The 16,985-nt window shown below is 33.9% G+C and overlaps 1 protein-coding gene across 1 annotated transcript in view; it reads left to right on the top strand.

The window, feature by feature from the left end:
- Positions 1-6,509, top strand: part of LOC140148553 (uncharacterized) — a 105,595-nt gene extending 99,086 nt beyond the window's left edge. The window contains 1 exon segment of the mRNA XM_072170552.1: positions 51-6,509. Coding sequence (XP_072026653.1) covers positions 51-527 — 477 coding nt within the window. The 3' untranslated portion in view covers positions 528-6,509.
- The last annotated feature ends 10,476 nt before the right edge of the window (positions 6,510-16,985 follow it).

Below are 16,985 nucleotides of genomic sequence, written 5' to 3'. Positions count from 1 at the left end.
ATTAGACTATCCCTTTTAATTGTGTTCCATCCTCTTGATACTACCAACAGATTGATGGCTCTACCCTGCGTCTATTGTGCAACCAGCATGGTCCATTGGAGCACTTCCATCTTAACCTGAGCCAAGGCACTGCTCTCATAGCCTACCGCACCCCAGACGAAGCCATGAAAGCTCAGCGCACCCTGCACAGCTGTGTCCTCGGTAACACCACGATCATTGTGGATTTCGCAACCGCTGGCGATATGGCTCGCTTTAAGGATCGCACTCAGTCAACATCCGGTGGTGGTGGTGGTGGCGGCGGTGGCGGCAGCGGCGGCGGTGGTAGCAGTTGGTCACAAGGTAGTGTCGGTAATAATAAATATAGCGGCTCGAGCCAGTGGAATGGATCATCTTTGCCTGGCCTACCAAGTAGCCAGATGTGGTCTACTGGTACACCTAACAACATGGGGTGGGGAGGAGCTGATGACGGTGATGTCTCTAATATCAGTTTCCTGCCAGGAGGTCTGCTCAGTGAGGGATCCATGTAAAATGGATGAAACCATGTCTTATTATTCTTCCTACCAATTCTTATCAAGCAAGATTTGTAAGTAATTGTTGATGTACACAGTGCATGATCACTGTTATCCCTCCCTCAATAATGCGGGCAAGATTCAGCAATATAATGTATGTATGATACAAAAACGTGGTATAATATAAAATGCACATATCGTGAAGATGTGTGTTATGAATGAAACATTGTATTTAATGTACCTTCACCTTTGTATTGGATAAAAAATGCCTTTATGATCATGTGATTTATCATGTGGTGTATCACATGATTTCTATCAGCTGCTGTATGCTCATTGGACTCTATTGAAGAGATGAGCATGTAGACTTTCAAGGAGAGAGAAATCGTCAAAGAAGAGGGCTGAATGGCCTTCAAGAGTAACGATGCAAATGAAACCTACAACTTGTATGTATGCAGTTTTGAATGCTGTTTGTAATGTGCAATGATACTCTTTCTACCTTAAAAACATGATAACTTTGTGTGAAAAACAAACATTGCCATGGCAGCGACCAAATGGGCAATTTTACTTCAATAGTATTCCCTCATATCATGTCAATTGCCATTGTGGTGGAGATTTCAAATATGCTATTGTACTAAAAAAATGAAAATTGAGGAAAAAGGCATTAAACCGACTTGAACTACGTTACTAGAAGTGAAAAAAAAAGCGGCATATGGACATTGTTTGTACAGCATCTTTAAAATGTCACAACTTGATAAATGAAAACTATGTGTGCCAACTGGATTCTCTACTGAGGACAACTAACCATGCAAAGAGAAATTTATTCTATTCTTTTGCTATTTTGAGTATGTTATGCAGTGTGTGTGTGTACTATTGTAATAAAAACAAGGCAAGAATGCCATGCTGGATGGACGATATTAATGATGAATGGAACACAGGAACAATCAGCTGAAATTTACCTGAAGACCAGCTTCCAGCACAAAAACTTTTTTTATGTTATTAGTGAAATACAAACTACTACAGAAAGTGCAAGAATCACTTGGAACAAAAAAAATGTAAACTCAAACCAAAGTGGATTGAATAGCGTACTTTATACCAGTCTGGAATAAGAAAAATGTTTTGCTGAGAAACCAACAAGGACAATCAGCTGCTCTGTGAAAGCATGCATTCTTAGAAACTTAACTTGTACTAAAGAGGGTTGCCCGCCAGATGAACACGAACCGACTGACCGGGAGAAGTAGTGTGGCACTTGATATTGCAACTTTACAAGGGGATGCTTAGATTAATAGCTCTCTCTCTGTTATGGAATGGTGCATCTTTTATTATATTTCTCTTGTTATGTGAAACGATTTGACAAAGAATATGGAGACAAAGTGTATTTTAATTTTAAGAGTAACCAGGTAGTCTGTACTGAAGGCGCCTTGTTTTTTTCCTGTTTGTTTTTATGTCATTATTTGAAAATAATATTAAAACATGGTGCCGCATAAAATTCAGTCATTCATTCAACTTGTGTATTAGTTTCATCTCAAGTGCAATTCCCCTAGGGTTTCTAAGTGTGATCCAAATCAGCTTGTAGGAATTGAAAAAAAAAATCTATATAGAAAAGAAATAATTCCCAAGTTGATTTGTGTTATTTTTGTGTTATCACTTTGAGTTAACTCAGCTTCACGTCCCAATATTTAATGTGTCTCAGCTGTCAGATGGCATTGAGAAACTTTGGGCTCTATGAAGCACTATTGTAGGTACCAAAGTTCCATGATTCCTTTGTTAAGTACTTTGCTCGGGACTATGATGTTGAGGAACTCAAAGTGGAGTTTGTTTGTACTATATGCTTAATGTTAATTTGACCCCATCAGCGAAAACACAATGCAAGGAATTAAACTTGGAAGAATATTCAGAAAAGTTCATCCGTGTTGGTATATTGAATGATTATGATTCCGAGGTAGGAAGAATTTCTTGCCTTTGGATCAAAAGTTTAAAAACTTAAATCATTCATAAGAGTTTGATTCTTATCAATGTGTACTTTGTCATGGGGTCAAAGTGGCTATGTTAGCTGGTAGAAGTTGTTTATATGGCTGAATGGCGACTGAAATTGGCTGTTGATTGTCTTTCACTTCAATTGAATTACATACACAGTGTACATAGCCTATACAGCATGTATTTTGAATACTGTACTTTTATTTTCTGCCTTTAAGGCAGGTTTTTTCTTATTAAAATCAACAATGAAGTGTGGACTCAATTTAGTAACTATTATATATACATATATTTACATGTCTTTGTGATAAAAACTAAATAATAAAAAAGTTGTAAAAATTGTATGACTGAAAAGTATAGCCCTAACTAAGCTGCACTTTTTTGGGAACAGTATTTTTATCAGTGCCTATATTGTTGACTTGTAATCTTAAGACAAAATGTAATGAATAACAAAATACTATGTGTATGCAAATAATGTTAACAATTTTTGTGCGAGAGTGCCAGAGGAGGTTGTATTTGTTGCCGATGAGAAACTGGTTTTGGTTTGCTGAGCAGCTGACGAATGTATGACCAACATGCGAGGACAAGTTTCTCGGAGCAACCCCATCCCCCCAGTTTTGGGAATGATTGTTTGTGCTATTATGATCAAATCAAAAACAGTGAAACAAGGGGAACTGAATGAGCCCAGCTTTTCTTCTTTTTTTTTCAATGGAAAGTTTTATTTCATGTATCAGTACAATCACATGTTTTGTGATCATATGAAAATATAGTTTTTTTGTTAAGTTTCTTTCTTATGGATCAAGTATTAGAAATTCACTCATTCTTGTCTGGTTTTTAAGAAGGAGAACTTGTCCTAAAGCACAACATTGTTGATCAATTGATGTTTGCTTTTTGGGTTTTTTAACTATCCACTGTGTGGGTGTGATGCATTGATCAAAACTGTATGTTGAGGTCGTATCTGGGGTTACGTGGGTGGGTGCTTTTGGAGAGGGGGTGGGATGGAGGGAGGGAGGGCATAATTGTTAGTGGAGAGTGTTTTCGTATTCAGCAGTATTCACACTCAGGTTTCATTACCAAAATCCCATTTGCAGCTGATAATGGGAGTGCAGGTTGATGAATAAAATGTCCAGCTGTTATTTTAGTTTTGTTTGTTTATGTTTATGGCTCGCTTGTAATATTAAGACAAATATATATAAACAAAATGTTTTAAAAAAATATAAAAAAACACTAAAAATGAAAAATGGTGAAAAAAAAAAATTAAAACAACAAAAAATGTTAAAAAAAAGTGAAATGATAAACCAAATCATGAATATTGCAATTAAGAGTTTTTTAAGAAAGACTTGTTTATGATAAAATAATAAAAAAATGCAAAAAAATAATAAAATTTGTAAAAATGCAAAAAAAATATATATAAAAATGCAAAAAAAAAAAAATCAAACAATAAGAACTGTGTGAGCCAGTCCCGCTTGGCAGCTTTCTATGAACCCATGGGTATAAAAATGTTTTTTGATTTTCAGGGACGGATGTAATATATTATATATACATATATATTTAAAAAACATTGAAAAAAAAATCATAAAAAATTATAAAAAAATAATAAAAAGAAAAAAATTACAAATTAAGATAATATGCCATGCCTTGTAACTCTGCCAGTGAAGAGCAACAGGGTAATTGTATTTTGAGTGCAGTACAGTAGTTGATGCATTGTGGGTAGGGGTCAAGGGTTACTTTGGGAGGATGGGTGCTTAATAATGGGAAGTGCCATTATTTTATCTGAACAACCCACCTGAATTGAAATTAACAGTTTGAAAAATCAAAAAAAGAATGTATTTTATGATTTGCACAGACAATTGCCATGGGAACAAGTTAACAACATGAATATGTTGTACAAAAAGTTTCATGCAAACTTTTCTGTATGCTGCCATTGAATGTCCATGGAAAGAAGGGGGGAAGGATTGGGGGAACTGGGTGGTTGTATAAGACATGTAGTTTTAAGATTTCACATTAAGGGGTATGTATGTACAATAAGCCCCACATTTGTATGAACCATGTTGTAAAGTAAGGCTATTCTTGCAATGATATATTGTATTATGTAATATGTTCCAACAGGTACAAAACGAATATCAAATCACTGGTGACAATTTTTTTAATAGTAGATTTTTGCTTGTTTGTCGGCAGACATAAGTATATATATATTACATTTAAGATGCATAGATCCTTTGAAACTGAAATGATTGCCTTCTAAAATGAATAAACAAATCGTCATCCGCTTTGTACGATAATGTGCTAAGAGCTGCACTTTTTTGCATGAGAAAATGCATTTTGTTGTTTACATTATTTTGTTGATATTTTTGCATGAATTGAACTCTATATAAAAAAGAAATAATTGTGAAGTAAAATGCAACAGAAATATTGTATTTAGCTTTTTTTGACTGATATGATTATCCTTGGACCATTCATATAATGATATGATAATATTTTGATGATATGTTTAAAAAAAATGTAAAAAGAAAAAAAATTCCTGTCCACCAACCTTTGTGCAGTACTTGATAGTCTGATTATTGATACTTAACACATATTTACGCATTCCTCTTATTCAATGTTGAAACTTTCACTGCTGATGGTAGGAGTATGAAGACAGCTCAGACTCTGCCTGCTCCATACTCGTGCTCTCAGCAGTAGAGTTTATATTACTTTCATGCAACTCGGGCACCATGTGTTAGGGGTGCACTGTAGGTTAACCAAGTTGGAAAATTTATTATGCAACAATTTACTGACTTTGTGCTATAGCCAATCGTTATGTTGTTTCCATTTGAAAAATATCATGCTTTATTTTATGTACTTTGTTTAGTATTATATAGTAGTCTACTTTGTTTAATTTGCAGGTTTGAAACTCATACTGCGGTTTAGTTTTACAATACAAAGTAAAAAAGTGTTGTTTATATTTGAAGATGTAGCTATAGGGTTGTTTTATGAAAACCCTCAGGGTGTGTGTGTGTTTGCTTGCAAGTGTGAGAGAAGATTTTGTCCATTTTCCACGTCTTTGTCTAAACAAAACAGTGCATTGTATATGTAGTTAAAACATTGAAAAAAGAAAAAAAAAAAAAAAAAAAATGGTTTAAAAAAAAACGGTTAAAAAAATTGCTTTGTAAGTTACTAACAGTCTTTTCACAATATTTTACATTGTATTTGTGCCTTCAACTCTGTAATACAAGAACCAGTGTTTAATTATGATCAAAAAATCTGTAGTTTTGAAATATATTTGGTTGGACTTAAAAATGCAAATTATGAACTCCGACGTTACTAACAAGAAGTGAAAAAGAAAACAAACAAAACTGAAAGCCTTGTATACGTTTCTAAAGGGGGGAAAAGGGTGGGATCTTTTCTGTTGGATCCACACGGTAAAATTAGTTAAAGGTCTACAGAATGATAAACATGTTTTTTTATACCAAACACTGGTGCAGCACATTAAGAGTTGGAGGTTCATCGGGGGTGGAATTATTTTGTTTACAATGAACTGGAACCATACAACGCTGCCAACAATAAAAATCCATTTCAGATCTGATCATTGAGCTGAGGCCATTTGGTTTGTTAGGTATTATTATCAGGAACTTGTACTTAAACATGTTATTTGACCATGACACACTAGGTAGGTGTTAACGATGTCATTTGAAATAGAATTTACATTTAAAACCTATAATGATGAGGCTATACCTTGACTCCAAGCTGTTTTTATTCTTAATGGTCTTGTGGCCATATTTTGTTCATTGTGCACTTGGACCAAGCATTATACACTGAAAATGCATATATTTATAACTTTATGATATTGCTCTTTTTTTTGTTTTTATCATTCGTTCCTCAACATTAAAGCGGATGCAAAAAAAAAGGAAAGATTTGAGCGGGACTATCAATGTCCTTGCTGTTTTTTTCACAATTGGACTAGTAATGTACAAAGATTTCAGTGCCTATGATTAGTGGTATCGAAGACACAATCAATCAGAAAAGCAGTGTGGACTTAACTGAACACTACCACTACTAAAAAGAACACATAAATGAGAAGATATTTTATCTTTTTCACTTTGGTTTTGACTTGATAAAATTTAAACTTTGTAGTTTAGCCAGTATAACAGTATTCATCCATTCCTGAGAGTACTAACGTGCCATGAGATATAGACTTGTGTAATAATATTAATAATTAAGGTAATTAAGTGTTTAATTAAGGAAAACAATGCTCTTTATGAGGCAATTTCCATTTTCACAAATTGCCTATTTTAACCATGCCAATGACTATTTTGAAATATGTGAAGAAAAGCCACTTCTACCTTTTATCTTCCTGTCCTTACTACAGTAGCTTTGAGATAATAATCTTTAATGATTTTGAAGAAAAACAAATAAAGAAAAAAGTTGTCAAATATTCTTGCTTTAATTTTTTGGCTTTATATTATGAAAAAGCATGTTCTATATTATTGCAAATGTCTTTGTTGTGATTTGTTCTTGTTAATATATATATATATAGTCAGAAGATATATATATTTTCTGGCCCTTTAAGGCTGTATAACCAATACAATAATTGAATAACTCCGTTTGTATGTACGGGTGTGTCAACAATTCGTTTGAAGAAGAAAAAAATCGATGACTCAAAAAATATTTATCTTCCACAAACTTTGAGGTGAAAAATCCTAGCATTGTTGTTTAATAGTGTGTGATAAACAAATAAAATGAATGTTGTTGTTTTACATAGAAGCAGAAGGAAGGTTGTATTTATGTATGGTAAGGTAACAAAAAAAGCATTTTATTCCAGCAACCTTATTGTGACAGGTCTTTGTGTGTGTGGATAATTAATTTACCATGTTTGTATACCCAGTTTATTCCCGTTTTTGTGTTTACTTCCATCCTGACAATCAACATCTTATAATGATACAATGCAACATGTACACTGTCAAGTTTCTTATAAGGCAAGGATAAGGCTGTACAGTAAGTGTGTGGAGAGCATAAACTAAAGAAATACAGACCATTCACCAACAGGCAAAAACCCCGTGCTTTGTATGCTGAGAATTCCTGCATATTCATGATGGCCGATTTTGTGTGTCTCTAACAAATCACACCAACCTTGTTTGTGTTATATGATTCAGTCTATCTACCTGGAGTCACCGGTACGAGCTTTGAAGTTCAGAGAGTGCTGCGTTGGCTTATTGTAGTTTCTTGCGTGTATTGTATTTCTATGCAGCACGTTGATCGTGCACGTAAAAGTATGTACACGCACCAAGCAACGCTAAGGTAACACAGAACTTCAAAACTAGTGCTGATGACTTGAGGTAGATTTATAGAGTATTGTGTGTCTTCGCAATAGACCATAAAAATACACAGTATGTGCGTTGCAGTTTTATCTCTTGCACTTCATAAACGGATGATGCTGGGACTTTGCCTGTTGTGATTGATCTCTATCTCTTTAGTTTATGGTGGACAGTAAGTTCACATTCTACATACAAAGAAGTTTTGGTCTGACATACGGATTACACTAAAATTAACTTCAAGCCCTGCCTCAAGGATAGCAGATTGTATAATTATTCTAATATGTACATGAAATTGTCATATGACTGACCGTCAGTCCTCAGGTCATGCATAACTCCTTTATTTTCTTGTCCAATTAGTTAACTGGTAAGTTAAGATGGGTTGAAAAAAAAATTGATCTGCTGAAAAATCAAAAAGTTCATATTTCAAGTGGACTTAATTTAGCCAACTTATTAAGCTTTTGATGCACATGGAATGTGGCAGGTGCTGGGCATTTAACAAGTTGTAATGAAATTTAATAAAATGGAAATAAATTTCCCAATTAAAAATTAAATTTGTTGAAAAAAAAAAAGAAGATTGATGCATGTGTATTTTAACCAATTAAAGTTTTAAAAGGCACAGAAATGCAATTTTTAAGCCCCTTTTTTGCCGATTTGAACTAATTAAAAAATGTGAAGGCACAGAAATTCAATTTTAAAGTCCCTATTCTATTGACTTTAATACCTGGGACTACATGGAGAAGAAATTGGGTGGAATCAATCTGAGTATGACCAGATGGCTGACCAGTGAATTGGGTTATTAAAGTTGAAATCCATACACCCCCTATGGAAGACATGACCTCAATCTCCCACACAGGAAGTGTGAATTTCAAATGGGGTTACCTGAATGGGTGGCTGTCTTTAAAATCTACACCTGTGTGGGAGATTAAGGGGTGTATGGATTTCAACTAGAATAGTTCAGATGTGGTATTATGAAGATGTTATGGTTTGTGCTGCTGTATTATACTTTGCACTATATGACAGACAATCCAAGAGCTGTTATTTTGTTATTTTTCATTAAGACAGTAGCGATATCCTTTCAGTTGTATACATACATGTACTGTACAGTGTAATATTTAACAGTGGCAACTTACGTAATTTGAACTGCCAAGAATTCAAGTGCAAATTTTAACTGGCGCTGCAATCTGTAAGGTGTTTTCCCCCCTTTTTTCAAATTACATGTATGTTCCACTTTAAAGCATAGCAATTAAGATTTGAAGTGAAATGAAAAGTGATAAAAAAACAAAACTGAAATGAGAAGCAATCTTCTTACGGTACATAAAGTTATGTCGTTTCCTTGGTAACCAAGATGGGAAGAGGTTGGAAAATTTGAAGAAATTTATATATAGATGTTATACTTTTCATTCAGCTTCTAAAGTGTACAGATATTTCTTTGGATTTTCTGGAAAAAAAAGAAGCGTAGATTGTCAGAAAGTGCAGAGCTTGCGGCTTTTAACATAAACAAATCCTGTACATTATATTCCTTTATGTCAAGTACTTTATTGGAAAAGAAACTATGGAATGTCACACATTTGAAGTATTATAAGAAACTTTTTATATGTTCAAACCCATAATTATGTCGATTAATAAGTTCAACCAAAGCAAGGTATCTTTAAGCTGAAATTAACTTTATTACTATTATTTTCATTAATGTTATTGTTATTTTGAACCCATTAATAATTGTACAAATACAAGATCCTCCTTGAAAGAAAAAAAACTATAGTGCCTGATGATGAAAGGGGAAAAATCAACTTGACAACTAGTAGAAACAATTTGTTCTGCGTACAGTTTGTATGTAGTATAATCAACCAACCGTCTTGGTTACATACAGACGTTAAGTTCCCGCCTACTTTGGTTGCTCCTCTGACATAAGATGCTGGTAGAGAGCTAGAAATGTCTCAAACTTGCTAGGAATACCATAGTGTTGTGCAATAGATGATAATAGAGCAACTCGCTTGCAAGAAGGTTATTCATTAGGTTGAGGACAGAGCAAGTACAAGCTACTGTACTGATATAAATTTTGACCAAATATTGATGAGCTCCTACCAGCACTCTTGCTCATGTAGAGGAAGCACCAAGGTGTTAGGAACCAAACATAGCAATAAATGGAAGTAATTCAGAATGTACTCATATTTCAGAATGTATGTCTCAGAGGGTAGTATTAATCCTTATATTGAAATCAACTCCGTGTGTAGATTTGTGCATACTTTCATTTCCAATATCAGTTTTAAGAACAGGGCTTTATAACTATTTTTGTAAACATTTATTGAAACTCCACCAACCAACCCATCCGTCTTTTTTGTGTGTACATTGTAGGCTTTCCTTGCAATTTTTATGAGAAAAAAAAATGTACAAAATAAGATAATGTGATGTACTTCAATGCATTCCATTGGAGCACCTTGTAACACTGCTAATTTATATCACTGTCATCATCAGCATCATCCTCCAGACATAGTACAACAACCCACATGTTATTTGCAAGGTGTGGAACTTTGCAAGCTGGAGGATAAATGGAAGAAAGGTTTTACAGTTTGGTGTTGTTCCATTTTTTAAAGCAAGATGCAGTCATTTTATTTTATTCAAAACAATATGCAATAGATTGTATAAATGCAGGCCGATAAGAGAAGTATTCTTAAATTTGTGTGTCTGTTTCTTAAAAAGCGTGTGACATCAAATGATTGTTCTATTTGTTTTCTTAGACCTGTGTTGCCATTTATAAGTGAGTAGTCCTATCCATGGTATTCGTAAACGGGTATTAAAATTGTGGTAACTCGTTAGTAGATTAAAATCTGAAATGACACTGTTAATGTGACCGATCATTCCAACAAATATTCAGAGTCTCTTGTCTAGATTAAAGTGCAATAAAACTGTTTTCTGCAAAAAAAAAGAAGCTTTTACGCAACAGATATGGCGAGGATAATTAACTTCAAATTCAACATCCGGTTCATTTGTATGGACTCAATAATGGTACAAGTATAGACAGACAAAATTAAGAATACTTCTCTCTTTGACAGATTGGGTACATTGTGATCAGGTTCAAGTTGATAATGGTGTGGTGTTGACTTTGATCAACACAAAAACCTTGACATCAATATCTCATGGATGAAATCAACATTCTGATCATTAGCAACAAAGTAGCTCAGTACAGTGTTATGTTCTGAAATATGTTAATGAGTTTTGTCGTAGTACTGTATCATTCCCAGAGTCATGTCATCATGACGACTACTAACTTTTTTCCACACATGTCCATGATCTGCAGACGGACAGCATAACAGTACAGAGGTCTTTGTATTGCTTCTATTGGATGTTGGTTTTGCATGAGTTTATCGTATTCATGCCTTTTTCATTGTATGACATTTTCAAAGATGACATTCTGTGTGCGAAGAACCCAAACTACTAACGCCATAATTTTTTTCATGTAAACAAACAGCCAAAGAATCAAGGACAACAATCATTATCTCCCCTCCTAAAATCAAACGTGAGCATATCAAGTAAATAATGAAAACGGGTTGGAATTAGTTTGGTTTTTCAGCTCACAGAGTCATCTCCTTTTCTAAGTAACTGCAGATATTAATGCAAAAAAAACCAAATGCCATGCAATTGTCAGATTTTAAGCACAATTTGCAGGGCTTGTGTGCATGCAATGTACGATATAATTATGTTCTCTTCAAAACGGTGCTACATTGTCCAGTCTTAATTTATGAATTAACCTCCGGGAAGAAACTATGACTTGAAGATATTCACTGCCCCACGTTTCTTTGACTTCCACAAAGAACTGCATCGGAGTATACGTAAAGTAGATGATTGTGCAGTGTAAGTCTTGTTTTATATATACACACATGTCCAGCTGACATTGTGAAAGGAATGTTTCATGGGTTCAAAAAATGCTTTTGTGAAAATAAAATCTGTCCCATTTCAAGCATGATACTGTGAATTTGGTGCAGATTTTCCGGCACAAAAATATATATAAGCCTGGTTAATAGTTATGTTCCTGTTGCAGTGTAGGAAAAAAAAAAAAAAAAAAAAGAAGGTATTGTCACATAATGGTTGTAGATACTTAAAAAAAATATAGTAACCAAAGTGTCTCATTTGTAACTACACTAGTACGGTTACCATGGCCTATGGTGACCATTTTTCCCTCCTCGTATTGAGGCATGTACTTTAGGCTGGAGTATTATTATATTATGTATGAATTTTTCCTATTGGGTGCATCACATGTTTTGTAGTTTTAAGAACAAAGAATTTGTATATCTGATTTCTGCCTTGTTTTCTTAAATACTCCTTTTATTCATTCTATATTATTACTATTCAGTGAATTATTCATTCTTTCAAAACGTATGTGTGCATACTGTTAAAAATAATAATAAGTAATAACATTTTTTCACCAGATAATTTGTTTCCAATTGATGTTTTATTGTCATTTGGATAGCAGTGCGAGATTATGTAGAAAAGAGAGTAAATATTTTGAAAATTTAAGTAAAAAGTCGTAGTGACACAAAAAAAAAAAGCAAGATGTTTTTTGTTTTTTCAGTAATGTGCAAGGTACTTCACAAACCTGTATTTAAAAGCTATGCAGAGTAAAAAGGGTGGCAACTGATGGATTTAATAAAATGCAAGTTTTCAATTGTGCAATGCAGGGTTAAAGGTCAAATGTATTGACCTTTTGGGGTCAAGGGTAAGATTGTTACATTTCAAAATGGCTGCTTCCACAAGTTCCATCCACTTAAAGTGCTTCCTGTGTATTCTCATTTGGAAGCATATTTTAATTCAACATTGAACTGGAATAGACATTGATATAAAGAATTGACCTTTTTGGCAAATCCCATAAGCCTTTGCATCGGACCTCTATAAACGTCACACCAGTGCGCATATTATTAAACAACATTGTTACTGCGTAAATCACAGCCCGGTGAACTGTGCAGTAATAGTGTGCGCATCTTTGTGACATATATAGCGGTTCAATCGAAAAGGCTTATGGGGTTCGCCGAAAAGGTCAAGTAGAAAACAATAAAAACTGTCGGGTTTTTTTCCCCAGATTTGTATTGTCTTAACTTGCAAGTTTTCAATACAACATGCACCTAATGTCGTTTATAGGACAAGGGATACAGCCCACCCTAGTAACAAATAAAACTAAGTCTATGCTTTATATTAAGAATAAAACACAACATTATATTGTATTAGGAAGCAAACACAATTTGTATGTATGTGTATACAGACTGCACATGATATAATTATACTATAGTTGATACAGTAATACTGCTGATATGCTTGCCAACATACTATGGTTGTACAGTATGCTACAAACTGCTGATAACAATTTTGCTTTAAAACATAAACATGAAAAAAAAGACACAAAAAAATTGCTGTACAATACGTGCCTGTAGATGAATATGCCAAACACTTTTTTGTCTGAATGTCATGTTATCTCACAAGTTTACAGTTCACAAATCACACTGTTTGATTTTTCTTGTTGGTTAAGTTTTGTTGAATGATTTTTTTGTAAATATTATATGAAAACTTGTTGATGGTTTTGTATACCAGTAATCAATACTATTGTTGTTCTTATTTAGAATATGATTAAAATGATTTCTGTGTTTTTCAGTCATTTTTAATACATGTAATCGTGCAACATTGTAAGTTTAAGTAAGAACACAGGAAAATACTTAGTAGTGCCTATGAAGAATATTAACAGTTAATCCTACCAAAATGGCTGGCCACCAAGCAAGTCTAATGTCAGTGTTTTTGTAGAAACTATATGAAAACAAACACAACAACATTTTGTTTGTTTGTTTTGGGGTTTGTATGTTTGTTTTTTGACTTGCCAGTTTTTCAGCATCATGTGTAAGAGGATATTCTTTGCATACCAGCATTAAGCATGAAGTGTATACTATTTGTGCTTTTGGGTACTATCAGTATTAAGTACCCGTGTATACAGGTATTGGTTGATTCATGCAAGGTATGTGGAATATGACATACAAGCTGTGTTATAGCCGATTCAATATGATATGCATGAACTTTTCTATTAAAGCAACTTCTTCCTGAATATGACTATAATGTATTGCTTTGGTATATTTAAACTTAACTGCCTGATCAGTACAAATGTCCAGTGGTCATATTATGTGAACAAGTTTGTTGCAAGATAGCCAAAAGATCATTTCATGAATTGCTATACACAGGAAGGGTGAATATCTGAAATTGCCTCTGGATTTAATGAAAATTGCGTGGGAATGACGTCCGTATGTTGAGTTTGACACAGTATATTTTGATATAAATGGATTAGGAAAAATGTATGAGGAGGCCATTTAGGGAAGCTGATCAACTTTTTCCAAAGATGGTAATTTATATTACTGAGATGTAGAAGTGGGACCTTTTTACACCAAGCAAGCAGTACTGGAAGTAAAGATATCATGGTGATGGGTTTGTGTTTAGTGTACTGTTGGGGACGTATGTCAACAATATTCTGCTCAAATTGTATTTTGTTTTGAAACTACTATTATTGTTATTATGATTATTATGATGAAATAAGAAAACTTTCCCATGCAGGAAAGGGCACTTACATGGTATCAAATATATAAGCCCACTGTTTTACATATCAAGTTAATGTTATTTGTAACAACTTCCACTGTGTAATAGTAGACAATTCTTTTTAAAAAAAAACATGGATGATCCAACAAACTGAAGTTATACAGTGTCAGTAGCATTTCTTGAGTATTTATTTGATAGATCTGAACATTGTATATAAAAAAAGGATACTGAGTTTGAGTGGATATTTTATCAGGTTTCCAAGAGTCAGGACTATTATTAAGTTGTGCAGAAAACCTCACACAGCTGAATGTATTTAAATTTGAGCAGCGGAGGAATGAGTTGAAACAGCAACCAACAAACAAACCAATTTAACCAACCAAATACCATTATCTTATCTTTCCATGTTTCTATGTGTGTTTGCATTAATGCACTTTATATTTACCCATGAAATGAGTGAGTGGAAATAAACACAAGTACTCTACTCTTAATATGTCTATATAAATCAAGTCACGATTTGTCAGAAAGATGGATCTTGCATTTTACACAATAAAAAAGATCTAGCTCTCTGTAAAACACAAAATGACAACTATGACAACAGTGCTTCCACTATTTAACACTTATCATACAGAGTTTAATGTCTATCAAGAGCAAGCTTAATAACATATTAAGGTTTATAAGAAGAAAAAATTGTGTATTTCCATTCAATACTGTTGTTAAAGACAGAATGTAATATTGTGCATTTGTGATGGGTCAGATTTTCATTATGTTTTAGGGGGATGTTATTACACATTTTGGTGTGTGTGCTTAAGGTAGGACAGACAACCTTGGTGAGAGGTTGGATAACACTGCTGAATGGCGTGTATGTGGTGTCTTGAAATGAAATAAAATAATGAAAACAAAATTTTCTTTCCAATTTGTAGCTTTTTTTCGTGTCTTTGTCTACACCCACAGCTGATGTTGCTTGATATCATTTGCAGTTTGTCAAGTTGAGAACAGTAGTTTGTACCGGCAATTAAGAAGTTTTACTGACACATCCCTACAGTGTGATATGTCCCTGTAATCATTTTAGTGATCACCACAGACCACAGACTTTATCGACCTTGCATCACCTCATTCCCCATCCATCAAGCAATCAAAAAGGCAATTTAAAATTATTGAGTTGTATTCAAACTTAAAATTATCAAGCAATATCAGAAGATCAATAATTACCGTATTTCGTCAAATAGTCGCCCCCCCTCAAATAAACGCCCCCCACCACTTTTTTCAACCAAGATGTTTCAAAAATGCCGATATTTCCATGCTATCTTGTGTAGTAAGCTTACCAAGTTGCGCACATGGTCGATAATAGCGTCAATAATTGGCGAAAATCTGGATCAGAAACCCGGAAGTGAGCCAGAAGTCTCTAGTTCATAGTTCGTCATTTTAGCATGTGTTTTTAGTTTACCTAATGATTTTAACGGGAATTATCGTTCTAAAATTGACCTTGAATAAACGCCGGGCGTTTATTTGACAAAATACGGTATTAAATACCACATTTCAAGTGACTGGTCGATCAATTCATCAATATTTTTTAAAAGGAATCAACAAATTTTTCAAAGAATAAACCGAAATTTAACATAATTATAAGATAAAACTATTTCCTAAAAAGGATGCTAGAATCGCAAACTTTTAATTGATCAACTGGTTATCTAATCAACCAGTCAATGATGTAGTAATCGTAATGATCTTGTAATAAATTGATGTCATATGAAAAGTCATATTTTTCTCATAACATATTGAAATTCCAAATCGTATTTCCGAAGATATCATCAAAAAGCTGTTGAATTAGTCTCAAACGTGGTATACCACAGTCAAGACTAATTCTACAGTTTTTTGATGATTTCTTCGGAAATATACCGATTTGGAATACCTAAATTCAATAGTGAATATGAGCTTTCACCGTTAAACGCTGTTTTTGGAATAGGGAGGAGGTACTTGACATGGTTGATGTCAACAGATGTTAGATCACAGGGTTCATTAGGCCATGTTAAGAAGAGCAGTGCTTGTCACTGAAGCAGTATTACCCTCAATAAAGAAAGAATAAATAATAATAATGTTCAAAAAGCTTCACCATGTACAGAAGTTGATGAATTTAGTACTTTGTAGGGGCAATGAAGGATGGTATTGAATCTAGGGTCAAAGATCATTTAGGGGTCAAGTGAGGTCATTGCTGATTTAGGGCACCGCAAGTTAATGTCATTTCTCCTACAAGCCCTTCAAATTAAGAAAAATAAGGTGTTAACCCACCACTAATTGAAACAATCCATTTCCATTCACTTCAGAAGCATAATAAATAACACATCAAAAGTTCCAAACACCCAAGTTGTAGAACTGTGCCTAATTTGCATAAATCCAAAATGGCTGCTTATGCAGGGGGTGAAATTTCAAATTTGGTCAAATCTTGATACAAACTAATATATTGCTCTCATCCAGAAATAGTTTGACCTGTTTCCAACATATACTTTCATGAGTTATAGGCAAAAGGGTCAAAGGTCAAGTTCTGGGGTCCACATGCGTCTACAATTGAAAAATATTCCTGATCCAACTGGTCTCAAATTGTTCCTTTGGCAAAAATAAATCAGAGAAAAGTTGCATTGTTTTGTTACACTAG

The sequence above is a fragment of the Amphiura filiformis genome, chromosome 1, assembly GCF_039555335.1.
Source record: "Amphiura filiformis chromosome 1, Afil_fr2py, whole genome shotgun sequence".
NCBI classification, from domain to species: Eukaryota; Metazoa; Echinodermata; class Ophiuroidea; order Amphilepidida; family Amphiuridae; genus Amphiura; species Amphiura filiformis.
The sequence above is the reverse complement of the archived record's forward strand: the minus strand, read 5'-3'. Positions and strand labels throughout refer to the sequence as shown.